The 22,332-nt window shown below is 36.2% G+C and overlaps 1 protein-coding gene across 1 annotated transcript; it reads right to left on the reverse strand.

Moving 5' to 3' along the window:
- Nucleotides 1-701: 701 nt before the first annotated feature.
- LOC127794382 (ATP-dependent DNA helicase Q-like 3) lies at nucleotides 702-21,408 on the reverse strand. The gene is made up of 20 exons (XM_052325410.1): nucleotides 21,121-21,408; nucleotides 20,665-20,826; nucleotides 20,405-20,512; nucleotides 20,267-20,274; nucleotides 20,085-20,168; nucleotides 18,718-18,858; nucleotides 18,581-18,615; nucleotides 17,247-17,330; nucleotides 15,325-15,413; nucleotides 14,170-14,322; nucleotides 13,990-14,086; nucleotides 11,948-11,951; nucleotides 11,676-11,825; nucleotides 11,481-11,576; nucleotides 11,338-11,403; nucleotides 11,094-11,227; nucleotides 9,761-9,855; nucleotides 9,083-9,210; nucleotides 1,455-1,561; nucleotides 702-1,345 (listed from the first exon to the last, which is right to left on the reverse strand). Exons 2-20 carry the CDS (start codon nucleotides 20,810-20,812, stop codon nucleotides 892-894), a joined length of 2,181 nt encoding a protein of 726 aa, XP_052181370.1. The 5' UTR covers nucleotides 20,813-20,826; nucleotides 21,121-21,408; the 3' UTR covers nucleotides 702-891.
- Between the last annotated feature and the right edge of the window lie 924 nt (nucleotides 21,409-22,332).

Raw genomic sequence — 22,332 nt, forward strand, 5'->3', positions numbered from 1 at the left:
TGTTACAAGTTTTGATTGGCCCTTTTTAGGATTTGCTATAAAAATCTTAAAAAAAATCTCAGCCAACCACACTTGATTTTAATTTAGATAAATTAATTTGATTTGTCCTAAATTCATATTTATACCAGACCCAAATCAATACACCCCGTGAACACCTCTCCTCATGACCATTTCATGTCCTATGCCCATTAGATGCTTTGATTATTATCACTTCCTATATTATCAATAAAAAAAATTTATTTGGTTACAAAAATAAATGCTTTTTACTTCTAAAGTTTCCTTAAAAAAAAAAAAAAGAAAACATATTCTTTCTTATTAAGACCACTTACTAATTAGCCATAGAATATTTTAAAATTTTCTCTCCAGATTAATATAAATTCAAAAACTTGAAAATCAAAATTTTTCATAATTAGACCGGCCCTAAATTTTTCATATAGACCCTTAAAAGAAAAATAAATCAAGAATCGACACCTAAAAAGTGGAACTATTATACCCCATAATAGAAGTTGTGGGAATCATTGAATCTCTAATGCAACACACTTTAGACTAGTGTATAGGGATGAGGGATTAATTGTCTTCAAAATTCCTCTCAATTTTATATATTGAAAATCTCTGGTTATTATGTCCTACAAATTCTAATGGTTCAGAATAAAATGTTCCAGATGTATGTAGCAAGCCTACATGCGCGCGCGCACAGCATATTAATTTAAACACAAGGCCAGGCCTTACATAACACGAACACAAAAACATTACCACTTCGGTAATTGTCACCACTCAACACAAACAGTGCCCTTTCGGCCAAAATTCAGTTAGTAACTTGCTAAAAGAATTTGCTACACTTAAAACCACTGAACCAAACCATAGTATATCACCAAAAAAAGCCAATTTGACCTACTGGAGTCTCATCCTTTTCTCCAGCTTCTTCTGAGTTCCGTTGGGTGACTGCTTTTCTGCCATCACCGATACTTTCTTGTCCTTGGCTTTTCTGCTGTTAACGAACTCTGAAGAAGACGGGATTGGAGCAAGACATATATCTTGGGAATTGTTCGGCAAATTCGGACCTATTTCTGATCTAACAGCGCCATGGATTTCGGTTGTGCTCGTTCCTAAATGTCCCTGATCTAGCAAGGCCGATTGTGTGGAAGAGCCATTTTCTTGGATGGTTATGTTTTCGGCAGCAGAACTGGTGCTAACACCAAGCCTCTTCGTTAGTTCAGTGGAATTTGTCGTTGAAAGCCACCTCACCGTGCTAGCCACTTGAGAACAGTAGAATGACTTCCCAGTCTTCCCGTATTTCTTGTAGCAATCATTTTCAAGGAAGGAGGCCGCGGCTTCCACGTCAATCCTGTAGAGAACACAGGCAAACGAACATCCAGGTGATCTTGTGGTTAATCAGAAGAAATGAAATAAAAAACAAGACTGCAGTTCAATTACGGTAAAGAAAGAGCACATACTGTAAGTTGTCAAGCCGCTGCCGGGTTTGCTTCAGGGCGTTTGATAATCTTTGCTTGCTGGATTCTCTCAATGTTTCAGATATGGCATTCTTTTCGAATTTACCAGTCTGTCAAAAACCTATAGTTAGTGGTTCTACATGCAGGCAAAGACATTCCAAGTGATTTAAAGGAACCTTCTTCATTCTTTTTAGAGTGCTCGTGTTAATGAGTTGGCTCTTCTTTTATATACATGTTCCTTCCAAAGAACATATAGAGGAATAGAAGGCAAAATCAAGGACTACAGGGAACTAACAACACAACTTCTTAGGGCTTATTTGACACAACTCTTGTTTTCAGTTTTGTTTTCATTTCCTTATTTTGAAAATGGAAATAGGAAATAACATTTGATTGCATATGTTTCGTTTTAAAAAATTTCTGGAAAAAAAAAATGAAACCAACACCATTTTCATTTTTTCCCCTCCTACTCTCAACCACTAGTGACCTTAGTCACCAAACTCCTAATGACCCCAACTTGGGAGTCGTAGGGACTCTTAAACCTATTTTGGGGAATCATTGACAACTCCCAGATTGAGCCTGACAACCACAGCCAGTGGAGTTGACAGACTCTACCAGCAGCTGAAAGGAGGGAAGACAAAGGAAAAATAAACAAATAACAAACTTGAAAACAAACCAAAGTTATCAAACACACGTAAGTATTTTTCAAATAAAAATGAAAACTGAACAAGCTCCCCCCCCCCCCCCCCCCCCAAATAAAAAAAAAAACAGTGAAGACCAAAACTGGAGATTGAACAAAAAATTAAAGGTTATGTTCTCTTTACTGTTGTCGTATCATTTTCAGTTTTTAATTTTTCAAACAGTGGAAACGTGTTTACTTTTATATTTTTAAAAATGCATTTTTGAAAACAAGAAAAAAAATTATAAAGAAAACTCAAAATAACAAGAAGTCGTTTTGACTGTTTTTATCACAAACACGCTCAAAATTTTCAAAATGTGAAAAACGCTATAGATAAAAAGAACGTGTTTTCAGCAATCTCAAAATACACTAAAACAATAAAACTAAAAATGAATTCAAAAGTGAAAATTGAAAACTGAAACACACAGATGAAAACAACCAAAATGACTTTTTGTTGTTTTGAGTTTTCTCTACAAAATTTTCTCTTATTTTCGAAAATGCATTTTTGAAAATATAAAAGTAAACACGTTTTCACTATTTTAGAAAACTAAAAATGGCCTAAAAACAGTAAAGAGAACATAGCCTAAAGCTCTATGACATGCCCCTAAGATGTTTACTTTCTCTCAAAATTGGGAGGTGATGCGGTCACCAATCAAGACTCGGCCCAAGGCCGACCCAACCAAACTGGAACATTATCACTAAAATAGTAGTGTCATAATGTTATTTTAATACTTTTTAAGTTTTAGAATTCTACTTGATTTAGGATTCTACTTTATATTTCTACTTGATTTATGATTCTACTTCATGTTTCTACTTGATTTAGTATTCTACTTCATATTTGATTAGGGTTTTATTTTTATTAGGATTCCAATTAACTTTTATTTATGATTTATTTCTTTTTATGATTCTAGTTGGATTTTGTTTTCCAAATATTAGATGAATTTGGATTAGCCAAATACTATAAATATACCTAGGATCTAGAGTTTGTAATCAAGTTTTAATCAATCAAATTTCAGCAACCTATTTGGGTTTTCTTAGCAAAACAGTATTGTTTTTGCGTCTTCTTGAAAACCAAGCTTTGACTATTGAAGTTTGCTTTTTCAAGGGTTTATTTTGGTGTGTTTTTTTATACACGCGTTACACGCTGCGTCAGGTGGTATCAGAGCGGTTCATCAACCAATCAGATGGCCAATCTTGACGGTAACGATAGCAACCAGCCCCGTGACGGTGATTGGGGGTTGCCTGCGGTTTGGAGAGTAATCGAAGAACAACGGGAAATAACTCGTACAATGGAGCAGCAATTAGAGCGAATCCGCAACCAATTTGGCGTTTTACAACGAGTTAAGGATAATCAGAACCGGACTAATGGCATGAATCAAGCCGGCTATGTTAAACCGAGAAGACCAGCCATTAATCATGTCTTCATTAATCCTAGAAGACCAATGATGGATGATAGCGACGATGAGGATGATCTTGGTTGTATGATAGCCAACCCTAGTGGTAAAAGGGTTAGGAGGAATGCGCAGCAACACAACCATTGGGGAAACGATGAGTATAAACTAAAGAATGACTTTTCGATGAGTTTGGAGCTTGATTTCGAAGGTTATGTTGTCCCAGCAACCTCAACGTCTACATACTCAGGTCTGATTTATACTGTTAACATGACAGAAACTCCAAGGTTGTTGACTCATATTGGGGTATTTTCCAGTCCCGAGGGCTCAGGCATTGCTTCGCAACCCAATGATGGTGGCGTTTCTTCTGATCGACTTATGACTGTAAAAAAGATGGAGGTCATGGTAGCAAATCCTTCTACAGTTTATTCAAGCTCTGGCATGGTTGAATCTAAGGCAATAAGAACATATTCACCTTCACAATTGCAAAAGCAAGATGGTCACATGGGTCTCTTTGTGGATAGGCGTGTTGGATCTCCTAGACTAGTTAACTCAATTGCTGCTATAGCTGATCAAGTGCTTAGACCAAAGGAGAATTCAAGCATCAATATTTTAAGTGATGGAGAGACTGTTGGTAGTCATGGAATAAGCTTTTCTTCGAAACAATTGCAAAACAATGCTTCTCCTGGCAAGAAAAATCTACGAATGAATTCAGAAGCCATTGAGGAGTCAAAATCAAGAAAGCTAATGAGAGGAGAAAGACTTGTGATAAGATCTACCAAATTAGAGAAGCGCTCAAGATGGAATGTTCAACATCCTCAATCTAACAGTAATAATACAATGGAGGTAGAAGGCAACAAACATGGCAATGGTTGGACCTATGCCAATGCAAATATGGTTAAGAAGGAAAGGAATGTCTTTGTTCATGTTCCCTTAACAGAAAAGTTCAAGCAGTTCAAGAAGGTGTTGACGCAGCGTGTAGCGCGAGTGTGAAGAAAACACACCAAAATAAACCCTTGAAAGAGCAAACTTCAATGGCCGAAGCTTGGCTTTCAAGAAGACGCAAAAACAAGATTATTTTGCTAAGAAAACCCAAATAGGTTGCTGAAATTTGATTGAGAAAAACTTGATACAATCTCTAGATCCTAGGTATATTTATAGTGTTTGGCTAATCCAAATCCATCTAATATTTGGAAAACAAAATCCAACTAGAATTCTAATAGAAATAAATCCTAAAAGTCAACTAGAATCCTAATAAAAATAAAACTCTAATCAAACATGAAATAGAATCCTAAATCAAGTAGAAAGATAAAATAGAATCCTAAATCAAGTAGAATTCTAAAACTTAAGAAGTATTAAAATAACATTATGGCACTACTATTTTGGTGATACTATTCTGGTTTAATTGGGTCAGCCTTGGGCCGAGTCTTGATTGGTGACCGCATCATTCATCTTCACTTGAGAAAAAATTCGACCTCGAATTTTGATCCTGTTTGAACAAATCCACATCCGTTAAGTACGAAGAGAGATTAGCCACTTTGAATGTTTAGAAATACCCATATGATTAGGCAAATCCACAACATAAGCATTGTCATTGGTCTTCTTTGGAATCTTGTAAGGACCATACTTCTTTGGCTTAAACTTGTTCTGCTTTCCTACTGGAATTTGTTCCTTCTTCAAGAATATCATGACTTCATCTCCAACCTCAAATACCTTGTGCTTCCTATGCTTGTCAACTGTCGCCTTATATTTCTTATTTGTGCAACTTTTGCCTGACATCTTCCTGAACCGCTTGAACTTTTCTGCTAAGGGAACATGAGCAAAGACATTCCTCCCCTTCTTAGCCATATCAGCATTGGCATGGGTCCAATCATCGCCATGTTTGTTGCCTTCTGCCTCCATTGCATTATTACTGTTAGATTGAGGACGTTGAACCTTCCATCTTGAGCGCTTCTCTAATCTAATAGATCTTATTGCCTTCGATTCAACCATGCCAGATCTTGAATAAACTTTAGAAGGATTTGCTACCATGACCTCCATCTCCTTTACAGTAGCAAGTCGATCAGAGGAAACACCACCATCATTGGGTTGTGAAGCAATGCTTGAGCCATCGGGACTGGAAAATACCCCAGTATGAGTCAATAACCTTGGAGTTTCTATCATGTTAGCAACATAAATCAGACCTGAGTTTGCAAACGTTGAGGTTGCTAGGACAACATAATCTTCAAAATCAAGCTCCACTTTAGAAGCTTTGGTTTGATTCTTTTCCACTATGGGTAACAAAGTATAACGCACACCTTCTTTCTCAAGCTGATATGTGTTCTTCCTACCCGAGTGCATAGCATCCACATCAAATTGCCAAGGCCTCCCAAATAAAATATGGCAAGCATCCATATCAACAATATCACAATAGACTTCGTCGGAGTACTTACCAATAGAGAAAGGCACCCTGCAACGTTCATCTACATGTATGCCACCAACTTCTTTGATCCATCCAATCATGTAAGGGGTTGGATGTTTTTCAGGAGTTAACTGCATCTTTGCCACCACGTCTCTTCCTATGATGTTCTCCTGACTTCCACTATCAATAATCAACTCAAAGATTTTTCCTTTCACCGTACACCTCGTGCGAAAAAGCTTATGCCGTTGAGTAGTATCTTCATTCTTTTGAGATAGCATTAACTTCCTCACTACACAGGTATATTGCGCATGTCCATAATCTTCTTCATCATCCTCCCCATCAGGTCCGCAATATACTTCCTCTTCAGCAACATCTTCCCCTTCCTTTTCTACAATGTTAACTGTTTTCCTCCTTGGACAATCACTAGATCGATGCCCAACCTCATTGCACTTGAAACATTTTAAAAGAATAGGCTTTGCATAAGGATTAGGGGATTTTGGAAGATTAGAAGTAGTACCTCGAATGTTTCCCCCCGTTGTAGCCTTATTAGGGTTGACTGTATGGGGTGGATTGGAGGGTTGCGCTCTTTGAACCGACTTGCCTTTATCAAAAGCTGGTTGTTTATTTTCATTCCCACTATATCGACGATAGTTGTCATTACGAGATCTCTCACTCAACATTAACTCAACCTTTAAAGCTAAGTTTCTTGCTTCTTGCACACTCAGAACCATCTGAACCCCAATTTTATCACGAATAGTAGGTTTCAATCCATTCAAGTAACGAGCTGCTTGTTGATTGTCACTTTCTGACAATTGGTTTCTCTCCGCTAATCGTAAAAACTCAGAGGTATATTCATTCACACTCTTCATTCCCTGTGCACATCTTTGATAAGCTTCAAACATATATTGTTCATAGTCAGGGGGCAAAAACCTACCTCTTAACAGTTGCTTCATTCGTCTCCATGTCTGAACTGGCTGTCGACCTTTCCTCAATCTCGTTTCTCTTAATCGCTCCCACCAAACAGATGCACCGCCCTTCAACCTGTAAGCCACTAACTTTACTTGTCGTTCATCTGGGATCTCCATGTATTCAAAAAAACGGTCAACCTCAGTGATCCAATCTAGGAACCCTTCAATATCAAGATCTCCACTAAATGTGGGAATATCAACTTTTAGTTTATACTCATCGTTGCCCCAGTGGTTGTGCTGATGCGCATTCCTCCTAACCCCTCTACCACCAGGGTTAGCTATTGCTCGACCAAAATCATCATCTTCATCGCTATCTTCAATCACTGGTCTTCTAGGATTAACAAGGACATGATTAATGGGTGGTCTTCCCGCTCCGGCTTGATTCACCCCATTATTCAGGTTCCTGTCATCATCAACTCGTAGTAAGGTGCCCAATTGGTTGCTATGTTGCTCCAATCGTTACTGGATAGTACGAGTTACTTCCCGCTGTTCTTCGATTGCTCTCCAAACTGCGGACAACCCCTGATCACCGTCACGAGGCTGGTTGCTATCGTTACCTTCAAGAAAACCCAAAATAGCGTGTAGCGCGAGTGTGAAGAAAACACACCAAAATAAACCCTTGAAAGAGCAAACTTTAATGGCCGAAGCTTGGCTTTCAAGAAGACGCAAAAACAAGATTGTTTTGCTAAGAAAACCCAAATAGGTTGCTGAAATTTGATTGAGAAAAACTTGATTACAATCTTTAGATCCTAGGTATATTTATAGTGTTTGGCTAATCCAAATCCATCTAATATTTGGAAAACAAAATCCAACTAGAATTCTAATAGAAATAAATCCTAAATAAAAGTCAACTAGAATCCTAATAAAAATAAAACTCTAATCAAACATGAAGTAGAATCCTAAATCAAGTAGAAACATGAAATAGAATCCTAAATCAAGTAGAAATATAAAATAGAATCCTAAATCAAGTAGAATTCTAAAACTTAAGAAGTATTAAAATAACATTATGGTACTACTATTTTGGTGATACTATTCTGGTTTAATTGGGTCAGCCTTGGGCCGAGTCTTGATTGGTGACCGCATCAGGTGTCAAGCAAAGGTTGCACAAATAAGAAGTACAAGGCGATAGCTGACAAGCATAGAAAACACAAGGTATTTGAGATTGGAGATAAAGTCATGATATTCTTGAAGAAAGAACGGATTCCAGCAGGACACAAAACAAGCTCAAGCCAAAGAAGCACGATCCTTACAAAATTACAAAGAAGATAAATAATAATGCTTATGTTGTGGATTTGCCTAATCATATGGGTATTTCCAAACATTCAATGTGGCTAATCTCTCTTCGTACTTACCGGATGTGGATTTGTCCAAACAAGATCAAAATTCGAGGTCGAATTTTTTCTCAAGTGAAGGTGAATGATGCAGTCACCAATCAAGACTCGGCCTAAGGCCGACCCAACCAAACTGGAACATTATCACTAAAATAGTAGTGCCATAATGTTATTTTAATACTTCTTAAGTTTTAGAATTCTACTTGATTTAGAATTCTACTTCATGTTTCTACTTGATTTAATATTCTACTTCATATTTGATTAGGGTTTTATTTTTATTAGGATTCTAGTTAACTTTTATTTATGATTTATTTCTATTAGGATTCTAGTTGGATTTTGTTTTCCAAATATTAGATGAATTTGGATTAGCCAAATACTATAAATATGCCTAGGATCTAGAGTTTGTAATCAAGTTTTAATCAATCAAATTTCAGCAACCTATTTGGGTTTTCTTAGCAAAACAGTATTGTTTTTGCGTCTTCTTGAAAGCCGAGCTTCGACTATTGAAGTTTGCTTTTCAAGGGTTTATTTTGGTGTGTTTTTTTACACACGCGCTACACGCTGCGTCAGGAGGTTGCTTAAAGACTTAAGATTTATAGAGTAGGAGAGATACGGTAAACTATCTCCATATAATTAAAAGCTCCAATGCATTCAGAGAATTGTTTGGTTTTCATCCCTAAGATACTCAGGTTCATTTTTCAGTTATATTATAAATGATCCTTAACACTTTATATATCCTCTCTACTGGAAATTTCCCAAACTTTCACTACCACTAACAGACTTGCCACCAATTTATATCCTGTAGCATATAGTGAAAACAGTCAGATATCCAGTAAGATCGAATAAAAAAATCCCATGATTAACCTGTTTGTCAGGAATTTTATTCCGATAATAATTCTCTTCTGCACGCTGCAGCAACTCAATCTTCTCATTTAGTCTAGACTTTGATGGTAAGGCTGAGCGAACAAGGCTCTTGGCCACATCAATGGCATCTGCAGTTAAAAGCCTCAGTTTATGAGAACTAGCAGATGCTGAAAGACAAGCCATGGATAATTACGGTTTTAAGCTGCAGCGATCACAAACTCGCACACAGGCACAAGAAGTATATTACCTGGTACACGGGTTCTTCCCGTAAATGGAACATGATAGTTAAGTGATATGCCATATGCTCTAAAATGAGGCACATATTTGTATAGATGAAACTATTAGAATATAAGAAAATAACAAAGAGTTTTTAATCAGCTTAATATCGTAAAACCACATTTCTCATGGCATATGCCCTATTCATTTACATGTTACCTACCAAAACTCCAATTTTCCATAGTCTAGCTCACTGTATTTATTTATTCTGACACAAATCTTTTAGTGACGTTCTCTTATGAAACAAACTTTAGTATCCCTTAATCATCCTAGAAAAAAAGTGAAACACGTTCCTGAACATATGTAGCAATTCCAAAAAAGGGTATACATTATTTCTGGTTAAACTAGCACACAAAACACACGTAGATGAAGTATATTAACAAAATCTTGCAACTGATTTACCATCAGAATCAGATATATCTTCCTCGGAGCCACTTGCTTCATCATCACGGTTCCAAAATTCTGATAATTTTTCTTCATCAATTAAATTTGAGGAGCTGAAACAGAAACCAAGAATTAATCAGGCATTTAGAGCAATATCAAGCAAAATCTAGTAAACTGCTAAACCTTGCATGCTTCCAAAAATAGAGGCAATCCCAACTTGTATATCCACAAATTCTCATGTAAACAATAGAAGCTGTTGAAATATTGTCTCAAGTATATGGTATAAGAAGAAGAAAAGTGAAAGCAGTGAGTGATGGCAGTGCGCTAGAGGGCCATTGAAGAATTAGATAGAAGTTTATATCCCAAATTGTAATTAATGGAAATTGGGGGGAGGGGGGGTTAAACTGTAAATATCTAATGTCTTCTCTAGAGATAACCGCCAACTCTATAAATAGAGTGCTAGGGGGTGTGTGCGGCCATTCTATTCTCTTCTATTGTAACGAGTGCATTGTATTCTCTGAGAGGAAGGTTAGAGTTCTGTTTTTTAGCTTTGTAATCTTGGGAGAGAAGTTGTTGTTTTTGTACTCGGGAATAAGGGGGAGATCTTGCTACTGTACTGGTCTTTCTTCTCCTTAATAAGACTGCTAGGAGGGCTCTTTGAAGGCTGGATGTAGGTTTCCTCAAAGGAAACCGAACCAGGATAAATCTGCACCTACCACTTGTGGTTTGATTGTTTCTTGTTTTATTTTCATTCTGTTTTGATTGCTTATGTTTCTATTCTCAATTCCTATTATCGCTGGGTGAATTTGAGAGTGCTGAGAGAGGCATATATCCTCTAAGGATAATTCCGCATGGTCCTAGGATAACAGAAGCTATAGAAGATAATACTCTCAAAGCCCTGGAGTACATCTCCCTGAGTGAGATAACATATCTATAACCCTCTAACAGTCTGAAAGTCAGTGCTTAAATGTATGTAAAATCATTTCAGAACAGATTATATGATGCATTGTATTTTTTAACATTATATGGTGCTAGTCCACAACTACAGCAAAGATCACATGACTTAAATAAATTAGCTCTCTTTGATACTGTAGTACTGCTAAGTTTTCTTCATCCTCTGCTTCCTAAAACCATATGACTAACCAGTCTGAAATACCAATTACTTCAAAAACTGAAGTTCATCTTCTAAATATTCATGCAAGGAAAAATTGTCCACAACAAATTCCATGAAAGTGTTAATCTTTGCTCGTTTACTCCACCAAGAACTACAAGTTTGACATGTCTAGCTCTACGTAATGCTTCCAAACTATGCAAAATGACAAACAACCACATATTGGCAACGGAAGAGTACCTGCTCATATATATTCGGGACGATCCACATTTTTGGCGAGAGGAACAAGTTGTTTTGAGCTCCTCCAGATGCTTAGCAACCAAATTTGGATGTTTACATGCATCGCATGTTTTTTGGCATAAAGATGCTGGCACCTATTTGAAGAGACAACATAGAATACATTTAGCTGTATCTGAACATTACATGACAACATCAAGCACACTAATCAAATGAGTACTGTACTTCAATCACGGCTTTTAGGCACCTGTTCCCCAAAACTCAGAAGAATTTTTTTCCTCCGGCAGCCAGACTCTTCGCAGTACTCAGCCATCTGCATGAAGGAATAACAAGTACATTGGATCACAGGGAAATAGAGTTCAAGCACCATGTAGAAGGGATGAAGGGTACCTGATTGAAGTCAGCAAGGGCTTTCCTTGAGCATCCATCCTGTAAGCTTGATGATTGCTCCTTGTTCTTGTTGGAGGTGGTACTCAGAATAAATTGCTGCAACATTTTTATAATAAACATTAGCACAGAATTCTAGCAATAACAATGAAATAAGAGAAATTTCAGACAAGATATTATTAGGAAATGTAATCCAACCATTTTTTTTCGGTCATCCACTCCATAGTACAACACACTTCTAGAAGGCAATTGATCTCGACCAGCTCTACCCGACTCTTGATAGAACGCTTCCATTGACTTGGGAATATTAAAATGGCAAACAACCCTGACATCCTTTCGATCTATACCCTGGAAATATTGTGCATAAGGCATTAGTCCAAAACACTAATGTTAGAAAGTATCTTAAAAGCATAAAGCTATGAAGAACTCATACACATAGCTTCTTAAAGCCAATAGTAGGATTTTCATACCATTCTGGAGGCATACCACAAGTTCATCAGCTGTGAATACACCAGAATTGCTCCGACCGAGAATTCAAGGAGAAAAAGAGCCATGTATTACAATTCCATGTTAAGCATGAATTCAAATAAAATATTACATTAAAATTCCCAGAAGTTTCATGTTTGAGCTGTGCAACAAAAGAATTAAGAGTTTCTAGATTAATGAAGGAGATTTTGCCAGGGCAGAGGAACAAGAGTTCCTTGTCACTTGACATGCCATTAAAAACATAAATTACAATGATTAACAACTATGCTGGGGTATAATGACCTTCATGATATTTTTTATGGGCTTTGCATCAGCAAGCTGTGTGCATAGTGGGCAGAAAGGTCACAGGGAATAACTTGTAGATGTATATCTTAGTAGGTGTAATCATTTTCCAAATGGTAATTCATACATGTGCTTCTCATATATTCTCCATTATTAAAGGAAAGCATCAAATTTAGTTACATGTTTCTTGAAGTCTCAACAATCCAGGTTGCTTGATAGAATACCCGATAAATCAAAATCAACCATTTTTGAGCCAAAAATGTTCTATTTATTTTTCTAAGTAAAAAAAAAAAATCTAACAAAATGTTCTGCGGAACAGCGTTTTTGATCCATTGAAATGGAACTAGGATGCCATAGAAGACATGCTCCAAGGCAGAACATTATACTATCTGGAACACATTCTTGGATAGAGGAAGAGTGATTTTTGTTTTTATTTTTTCAAATAAGGATGATTAGAAAAAAGACAAGTTTAAAATTTGAAATTTGAAATTTGAAATTTCTCTTTTTCTTATTTTGGAATTAGATATCATATCACATAATGACTAGAACACAATGACCCTCTTCAATCATTATAGCATGTCCCTGTAATTTCCGGACAAAATTGAAGCATGCAACAGGAATGAGTATTTTGGATCTTTCAATTTAATTTGTTGGAATGTCCATTTGAGTGAGTATTTTTTCCTTGAAAACTTTAATTAGTTGACATATTGTTAAATCCATCTTAAGTTGGTGCTTCAGTAACTCTTAGTAGTTGTTATACTTCTAGGTATACAAATCCATTCAACAAAGACTTCTGTAAACAAACTGAAGCAGACTTAATTTCCCAAGCACAATGCAGAAAATTCTCAGTGTCCACCATAGTTTGTACTTGGTTAGCTATCCATCACAACTCCTCATCTCTCAAGCTACACAACTGGATTTGGTTACAGCAAATATAGAGAAATGTAAATTAGATTCAGACATTGTGCTGGATTCTGGTTGTCCAAATCTAAGGTCACATTTAATATTGAAATTAATTGCTCAAAACTAAATGTAAGAAGCAGTTCACAATTAAATTCATTTGATAAAGCTAAATTACTGACCGCTTAGACCTGAGAATTGATTGAAATAGGATTTATTTTTAAGTAGAATATATTGGAACTATCAATTGAACTACTTGATATAGAGGAAGTCTTCATTTCTATTTATTATGAAATTCTCAAATTTGTTCTTGATTAAATATCTTAGCACTAAACTTCAGTACCAATAGTTTCCAACACTTGATTTTCAGAACACTCATCATCATCAATTATACCTTATCCTAACCAAGTTAGGGTGGGTGGCTTGACATCATAATGTCAATTGACTTCTAAAAGTCAATGTGACAATATAAATCCATGCAAAAAGATAATGTGGCAAATTTTACATTAGATACCTTTCCTAACGTGGTCTCTAGTGAGAGAATGATGAGAAAAAGTTCCAACACCATCGTCAAATGGAAAAGTTTCATGAGGCATTGAAGATAATTGATATGCTAGTGTTCCATCACATAGTTGATATTACAAAACCAACCTGTACAATATTGACACTGACTTAAAGTGGAACTTAATGCTACTCTCTATAAATCAAACTGCTGCATTGTCTAATAAAAGAATAAATAAATACGGAGCAGTTTTACAAATAAGACAGATACTCCAAACATGCAAATCCATAGGGAAGGGGAGAAAGAAGGGTACTGTATGGTGAACTTTAAATGCACTCATACCCAAAAGCAACTGTGGCAACAACAACTTGTGTCTTAGAAGAAATCCAAGCATCCAAAACAGAGCTCCGCAGTTTATTGTTCAACCCTGCATGATATGCTGAAGAGCACAAAATGTAATGAAAAACACTAGAACTCATCAATAGTGCAATTTGGATGGGAGCACAGGGACAGTTAAATCACCAGCACAGGAGATGCCATTCTTTAGTAGATGTACAGCCAGGTCATCACAAGTTGTACGTTCAAGGCAGTAAACAATCGCACAGACATCTCCACAGGATTTGAGTATCCTAGCTAAATCAGAGTATGGGTCATCTAAAAGATCCTTGTATCGCACTGCAATATCAGGAAATCCAGTCAGGTATATATATCCGGTGACTGTTTTCTCCTGGGTTGTTTCATATAAACCAATAATATAAAGGTTATGCCTTTTAAGTATTATCAGGCAACAGTTACAAACTTGTATGCTCAAAACAAGCCAGCTTCCAATGACGTCAAGATGCAGTTATAGTCCACAAGAACATAGTGAAAGCAAACAGAACCTTAACAGAAAACTCTTCAGCATAACATAGTGCATTATGACCTTGCAGTAGATACAACCATGCAAAGAGAAGATTGACAAGCTAAAATCCATACAATCAACGTGAGGTTAAGGCTTAGTGTTATTTGTTTCCCCCCCCCCCCCAAAAAAAAAAAAAATTCCAATAAGAAGTCTACTAATATATCCTTTTGGCTAATATAACTAACATTATAATTAAGGGAAAAGCAAAAGACTTGAAAAGTGGAGCAGTGTACTGCCTAGACAAGTCTTTATTATGAAATTTGCAGGAAATTGGTAGGAAAGCAGAAATATCATCCAAATAGTGTTCTTTTCTCATGGCTAGTATGATTTCCATGCTAGTAAACACTACAAAAGTGTTAAATCACCAAAAATTACCACTATCACCTTATGAACGCAGGACTTCTATTCTCTTAAAACACTCCATAATATGACATCATACTTTTGTGAGGTAGAAAACTCAAATAATGAGGCAAAATTTAGAAAATATAGAAGGTTACATGCTTAAAGAATAAAAAACTAGTTTCATTTCACCACATTTGCAGTGACGAAAAACATTCTTGTCTGTTGAACCATTAGAACCATTATCCAAGCTAAGAAGAAAAGATCAAGTGTAGCCAAAATCCCATCATTTAGACTGATAAAGAATTAATCAGATTATAAATCCAAGTTTCCACCAGCTGAATTAATCACATTTTTTGAATGTATAAAAGAATTATTTACATTTTTAGATTCAATAAACAAAATCAATGCATCAAATCAAGTTATTAGGACCTAACCTTCATAATAAATATTTGGCCGATTAAATGATGATTTCAGTACCAAGGGGTTTTGCAAGCATAAGGATTCTATTACATCCTTTTGAACTCTGCAACACAAAAGGAAAATCAGGGGATAAATTGCTCAGATCTTTCTCATAAAGCAAAAGAATCATTTCAAAAGATAAAGGAACTCACCAACCTATCCGTCCACCATGCCAAACTAAACACCTAAAGATTCACCATAGCAGGAATTTACAACAATAATCACAAGCCTTAATCCACCTAGGTTGGCTACATAAATTCTAGATCTCCAATTATCTCTAACCATGATGTCATATCTAAGGGTTTCCCACCAAGTTTTCTATGACCTATTCTCGTTTTGATAAACATTTCCTCTGGTTCATCAACTCACCTCACAGGTGCTTCCATCGATTTTCTTCTCACATGTCCAAACCATCTTTAATAGGTGTCACTCCAACCTTATTGTCTATGCTCTTGTTTCTAACTTTGTCTTTTCTTGTATGACAAAACATTTACGATAACATTCTCATCTTAATTACATTTATATTTTGCGTATGTTGGCCCTTAACATTTGACATAAAACTTTCCTTGCAGCTTTGAAGGAATTTTATGATTGCATAAAATGACGAATGCACTTCTCCATTTTCACCATCCTATCTTAATTCTATGAATACCATCCTTCAAAATCTCCCCATCTTCTTGAACAGTAAATCCAGGATATCGAAATTGATCTTCTTTTTAACTACTTGACGTCCAACTTTCACAAAAATATCACTCAAACTAATATTTGTACTGAACTTACATTTCACATACTCATTTTTTTTTACTTAGTTTAAAACCTCTGGGTTCTAAAGTGTTTCTCCATAATTCAAATTTATTATTCATGCCTTCTCTTATCTCATCTATCAAAATAATATTATCTGCATATAGCAAGGCACATCTTCTTGGATGTTCTTTCACTATTTTATGAGTTCATCCATAACAAGAGCAAATAGATAAGAGCTCAATGCAGATCTTTGATATAATCCAATTGTAACTAAGAAAGCATCAATTATCTCCTCCATAAATCCCAACTTACGTGTTTGCTTGATTATATATGTCCTTAACAACCTATATACAAGAAATCTAAACTCCTTCTTCTCCAACAACTTCCAGATGACTTCTCAGGGTACTCTATCATACACTTTTTCCAAGTCTATAAATACCATATTGTAAATCTTTTGGTTTATCTTTAGACCCTTCCATTAAGTGCCTCAATAAGTAAATAGCTTTCATTGTTGACCTACCAGGCATAAACCAAATTGGTTTTCAGAAACCTTAGTTTCTCTTCTTAACCTTTGCTCAATTACCCTCTTCCAAAGTTTCATCACGTAGCTCATATTTTTTATCCTCTATAATTTTCACAACTTTGAACATCTCTTTTATTTTTATATATAGGCAATAAAGTGCTCTTTCTCCACTCATCGACATCATTTTTTATTTAAGGTGAAAAAAAAAATCCAAAAGGCATCCCCAGTACATGAGAGTTCCTGCTTTTTGAGGGTCAAGGAGGTTTGTTTTTGTACACAACCTAACCCTTCACAAAGAATCTGTTTCATAACTTGAACATGCGACTTTTCTATCACAAACGAGTAATGTTATATTGTTGCTCAAGGTTGGTTTGGATTTTGAAAAAAACAAAAACAAACTTTTAGAAATTTTCTTTTTCCAAGTACATATGTCAGATGGAGGACTGGTAATACAGAATTGAGTACAACAAACTGTTTCACTTGTAATTAAAGTGGAAGAAAACTTGGGGGAAAGCACTCAGATGGAGGATGTGGTTGAACAGTGAAAAATATACTACCATTTTTTACCACATAGAGGATTGAAATTCAGTATTTTCATATGCATTGCATAATTTGCATTACATGACTCACTTAGGGGCAGCAGTAGCCGTCAAAGCTAATATTGGTATGTCTGATAGACTATTCCTCAAAGAAGACAGCTTCCGGTAGCTAGGCCTGCAATTTAAAGACAATCACAATTAGGAGTGGAATAGAATAAGGAAACAAAAGCTTCAACAGCAACCTAAACTAATTGTAACAAACCACAAAGAAGTGCTCAAGGCGAAAGAGTTTCTTCTTTTTTCAGTTTTTGTTTTTTCCCCCTTAATTAGCAGAAAAGATAAACCATTGGGATTCAATTGAAGAGTGCTTAATTTTAGTTTTGCATATTTAATTTTTGGGGTTTCTACCTGTGTGTGTTATGTTTAATCTAGAATTAGTTTGTTAGTTATCATATTTCTAATGTGTGTTATTTAATTTTTAACAACAACATAAAGAGTTATCTTCAGGGTGTATTTGGTCTTGTTTTTTGCAATGTAATCAAAGGAGCATTTCTAGGATATCTTGCTTGGGGACCAAATTGAGTAAAACTATATATGTCCCCATATAATGTAGATCTCTGCCGAAAGTTTTCGCTCTTTTTTTTTTTTTTTTATCCCTTGATGCTAGAGCTTGACGTTATGCCCACAGCTCACGGTAATGGAGCCATTCTTGTTAAAAAAATGCAGCAGAACTCTGATTCAAAATCCAATCTTGCAACTTAAAGCCATGATGCCAGACTTGGATCCATCATGAATTTAGCCAATGGACTCTCAACCGTACAGAGTACAGACAGTAAAACAACTGTAGTATTAGGTGACTTCAGCGACAAAAGGAGAGCTGCATTCAGACCTCTCAAGCATTTTTCTGTCAGTCATACAATGACATCATTTAATTGGTAGTGCTTATATTATCTAAAAATCTAAATGCCAGGCTAGACATTACTAGAAAGCGATAGATAGAAAATGAAAAAAAGAACTGCAAAAATAAATTGGCAGTATGAGGAACCATCGACAGAGAAGCTTAACTTCTGAGCTAGAAGATTTATGCAAATGCTTCACAGTGAGAGAGGGCCTCATGGTCTTTATTGAAAGATAGAAGACAGAAGAGGATATTAAAGAAGGATGATCTGGCCAATTCTCAAACAAAAAGGATCCTGAAGACAGGGCTGCCAGCAAGATAAAGCACACCTAGGTGGCTCAGTACACTCAGTGCATAGTCTCAAGTTTCTGTAAACTTACTGAATTAACATTAGTGAAACGCCAACACAAGATCATGTTCTTGCACCATGGAAGGTTAGATACTGAAGTAATAGAGGCAGCACTTTATTAAAGTGGGGTGACTAGATACTAGCTTCTAAATGATAACATCAATGCAAGAGAATTTACCTGAAGTCATGGCCCCATGATGATATGCAATGTGCCTGAAATTTTGACCAATGCAGGGGAATAATTAGGAACATACTGAAGCCTCCTGCTGAAACCAATAAAATACATAAATTTGAATCAATCACCTAAGTTCAAACCTCATCTATGGCAATCAGATTCAACAACCCTCTAGCATGAATCTTTTTTAGCTTTGACATAAATCCTGGTGTTGCAATCAATTCTGGTGTCACGTAAAGCAACTTTAAGGATGGCTTTCCAGATTCAAGGTCTTCATGGATCTAAAATTGAGAAAAAAATGTCAAATTACATAAATTTGGCAAGACCAGAACATTGATTTGCTCAAGTCAAGCAAAGTAAGAAGTCAACAATGACAAAAGGAATTGTACAGCAAACTGCGAACTAAAGCAACAAATAAGTCTCAAATTTGGACCACAAATAGTGGAGTGGGATTGTAAATGCAGCATCAAACAAGTGGTGGTATGGAAACCACTAACTATTGCAGGTTCAAGAGGCAAACTTTAAACTAAAAAAAAATCACAAACCAGATCAAAAATCTATTTCATCTGACGCAAACTATTATCCATTTATCGGCAAGATAAAATGTCGAGCACCCCACCTCTTTGTTTTTTTATGAGTGTCTTTCGTTTGATAATGCTGTTAATAAGTTCTTAAGTTTCACGGAAACTTCATGGCAACTGGCAAGGTTGATCTAGTGATGAAAGGCTTTCTGACAGCTCAAGATAACACGTGAGAGATATCACTTTTTTCTTGGACATGTGTCCCTTAAAAAAATGAGGGTCATACCCAGTCAATGTAGATGATTCTGTGTTAAGCATTGTGGAATGAGAACTGTCTGTGGGTTTTTACCACTTTCATGTTCGTGTGCACCACTATACTGTTCCATAGGTTAATATCTGGTGGATAAATAAATCAGAAAAGATCTTGCTAATAATGGATGAAATTTACGAAATGCACATAGCAAGCACATCTGAATGCCTGATTTGCAGCCTTCTACAACAACAACAACAACATATCCAGCCTTTATCCCACTAGATTTGCAGCCTTCTATAAATGTACAGGTGCACAACCTACATCACTGTAATAAAGAATTCTTAAAACTTCTTGTGGCAGTTAGCACCCGTTCCCCAGCATACATTGCCTGGCTTCACCATTGGGATCAAACTTCTAGTGTAGTATCATCAGATTACTCTTATTCATTTTTTGGGGAGTTTTGATTTCATTTTCCCTCTCTTACAATATCTAATGATTGCACACACCACACCAATGTTGGGAGGATGGCAATGACTCATACTTGTTGAGGCAAAACCACAACAAAACAATGAAGAAGGGAATTCATTCACCTAAACAATTAATGAAACCTGAGACATATTGTGATTCTCATTGTTGCCTACTTTTTTTTTTTTTTTTTTTTTTTTGGGGGGGGGGGGGGGGGGGGGGAGTTCAAAATCTTACATCTACAACTATTGTTAGAACCAATTACTACCTTGTTTCTAACTTGTGAAGTCAGGGTTGAGGACAGATACTCAGCAGCAATTCCTTTTTCCTTCAATGCCATCACTTGATTTTCCTTGTTAGATAATATAGAAGGCAAAATTAACCAAATACAAGCCCCCATCAAACAGATATTTATATGTCAATGAGTATCTGGAAGTAAGGAAGCCTTACCATCAATGCTGCAAGTGAAATAAAAAACCAATAGAGCAATTAGTGCTGTGTTCTAGCATTTTCAAAACCAAACAAAACATTTTGCAGCTTAATTCTGCTCTGTATAATCAACAAGCTGCTGAAACCAGTGGCATTCACCTATGAGGGGACAGACAACAAGTACAATCCCAGTTTTTGCCAGTGCGGGTATCTGATAACACATTGACTTCCCTCCACCAGTTGGCATGAGGCAAAAACAATCCCTTCCTGCACGAGAAAGCCCCAGCAATAACCAAATTCAAATACTACATTACAATCAACGGCTCAAGAACAAGATCAATTACTGGAAAGGGACTGTGGGAGACAAATTTTCCAGTCACATGGTATGAGTCCTTTATTCATTTGAATGTAAGTGGCACCTGATAGAACTGCTTCAATAGCTTCCAATTGCTTTCCCCGGAATTCAGAATGCCCAAAATGCCACCTCAAAAGCTTCACAAGAGCTTCTTTCCCACATATCTTCCTCTTCTCGCACATACTTTGCGTTGGCAATGGTGATTTCTTCATTTCGAATGCTCCACCTATGAAACGATACACACAAGCAGAACGCAAAAACGTAAAGATACAAACAAAAAACAATTTGTAAAATCATACCCCTATACTCCTATCTTCAAACACACTCAGAACGATTAATGTACTAGGGATAAGGCTTCGAAGAGTAAATAACAACCAACGGTAATATCGAAGTCGGTGCAGCATCAACAAATTATGATCAGAGCAAGAAGTCGCCAAAATTATAAACATTGGATCCAAAATGAGAAGATCAGAATATGAAACAAAGGATCAAATGAGATAGCTTTTTGTACAGTAGAAACCTGATAGACGCGTGAATATATAGAAAGAACATGCAATCGCCGGAGTGGCGACGGAGATGAAATCGAAAAAAGGAAAAGTGGAGACGAAGGGCCTTTGCCGGGAAATAGGGAATTTGGGAAGCAAAATAGTAGCCGGCAGCTGTCCTCCCTGGCAGGCAAAAGTTTCATTCCAATTTGTTCAATCTGGTATACATTCCAAGAGAGATCTTCTCGATCAGTCCCAACTTGTTACGAGCTTCGACTCCACCCGCTCTCTTCAAACCCTCGGCATGCCTCTGGCTCCTCGTCCTCCAGTAGTTCAGAAAGTGCATAATTTATTTATTTATTTTTTTAAGTAGACAATTAAAATGTTTTAAAATAATATAAATTTTATAAAATATTTTAAAATTTTTACAGAATGATAAACCAATTACAATTGATTTAAGGAAAGTAAATAATAAACAGTGAAAATTTAAAAGTATAGACTTTTAAAATATAAAACTATAATTCTAACTAGACTAAAACTCGAATAATTGTCTGTTAAAGTATAAAATTTAAAAATTTATCATATATATGCCTACAAACTTTGAGAGTCACGAGACCTAAAAAAATCACTAGATATGGACATGAAGCCCAAAGGGCAAAGGGGTTGCAAAAGATTAAGGAAACAAGCCAAAAGACCAAGAGGTCAACCTAAGACCAACTAAGGAGGACTCACTCGGTCATGATCAATTGAGTGTGATACTGTTTTGGTTTTTCAAGTATATCTCTAATGTCTAAACTCTGGTTGAGGTGATTCAAAATCCTATAAAAAATTTAAGAGAATTATCTACAACTTTTGTGTTTTGAGTTTTAAGAGATACTAGTCGCATCAAGGCTGAAATTAGCTGAAACAAAGTGGGGAAAACTCACTCGATCATGACCAAGTAAGTGTGGCATTACTTTGGATTTTTTAGCATAACTCTCTCGTTCAAGTTCTAATTGAAGTGATTCAAAATCCTATGAAAATCCAAGAGAATTATCTACAACTTTAATGTTTTGAGTTTTGAGATATACATGCTACATCAAGGTGAAAATCAAGCTTGAAGTTGATGTACCTACGCTAAAAACCCACTCGGTCTGGGGGGACCAATCCCCCATCTCTTTTTATGACTCACTCAGTCATGACTGAGTGAGTAGAGAGACCCCTTTTCCCCCTCTTGTTGCCTCGCGTAACGACTCAAAGCATGAACT

Source organism: Diospyros lotus, chromosome 2, assembly GCF_014633365.1.
Source record: "Diospyros lotus cultivar Yz01 chromosome 2, ASM1463336v1, whole genome shotgun sequence".
Lineage (NCBI taxonomy): Eukaryota > Viridiplantae > Streptophyta > Magnoliopsida > Ericales > Ebenaceae > Diospyros > Diospyros lotus.

What these genes read in the sequence shown, in the direction of transcription:
- LOC127794382 (XM_052325410.1), bottom strand. Translation starts at nt 20,812, where the DNA reads ATGAAGAAATCACCATTGCCAACGCAAAGTATGTGCGAGAAGAGGAAG. An exon ending in TGGATGACCGAAAAAAAATG is followed by an intron (nt 11,577 to 11,675) that starts GTTGGATTACAT and finishes AAAATGTTGCAG; the next exon opens with CAATTTATTCTGAGTACCAC. An exon ending in TTCTGAGTTTTGGGGAACAG is followed by an intron (nt 11,228 to 11,337) that starts GTGCCTAAAAGC and finishes CTCTTCAAATAG; the next exon opens with GTGCCAGCATCTTTATGCCA.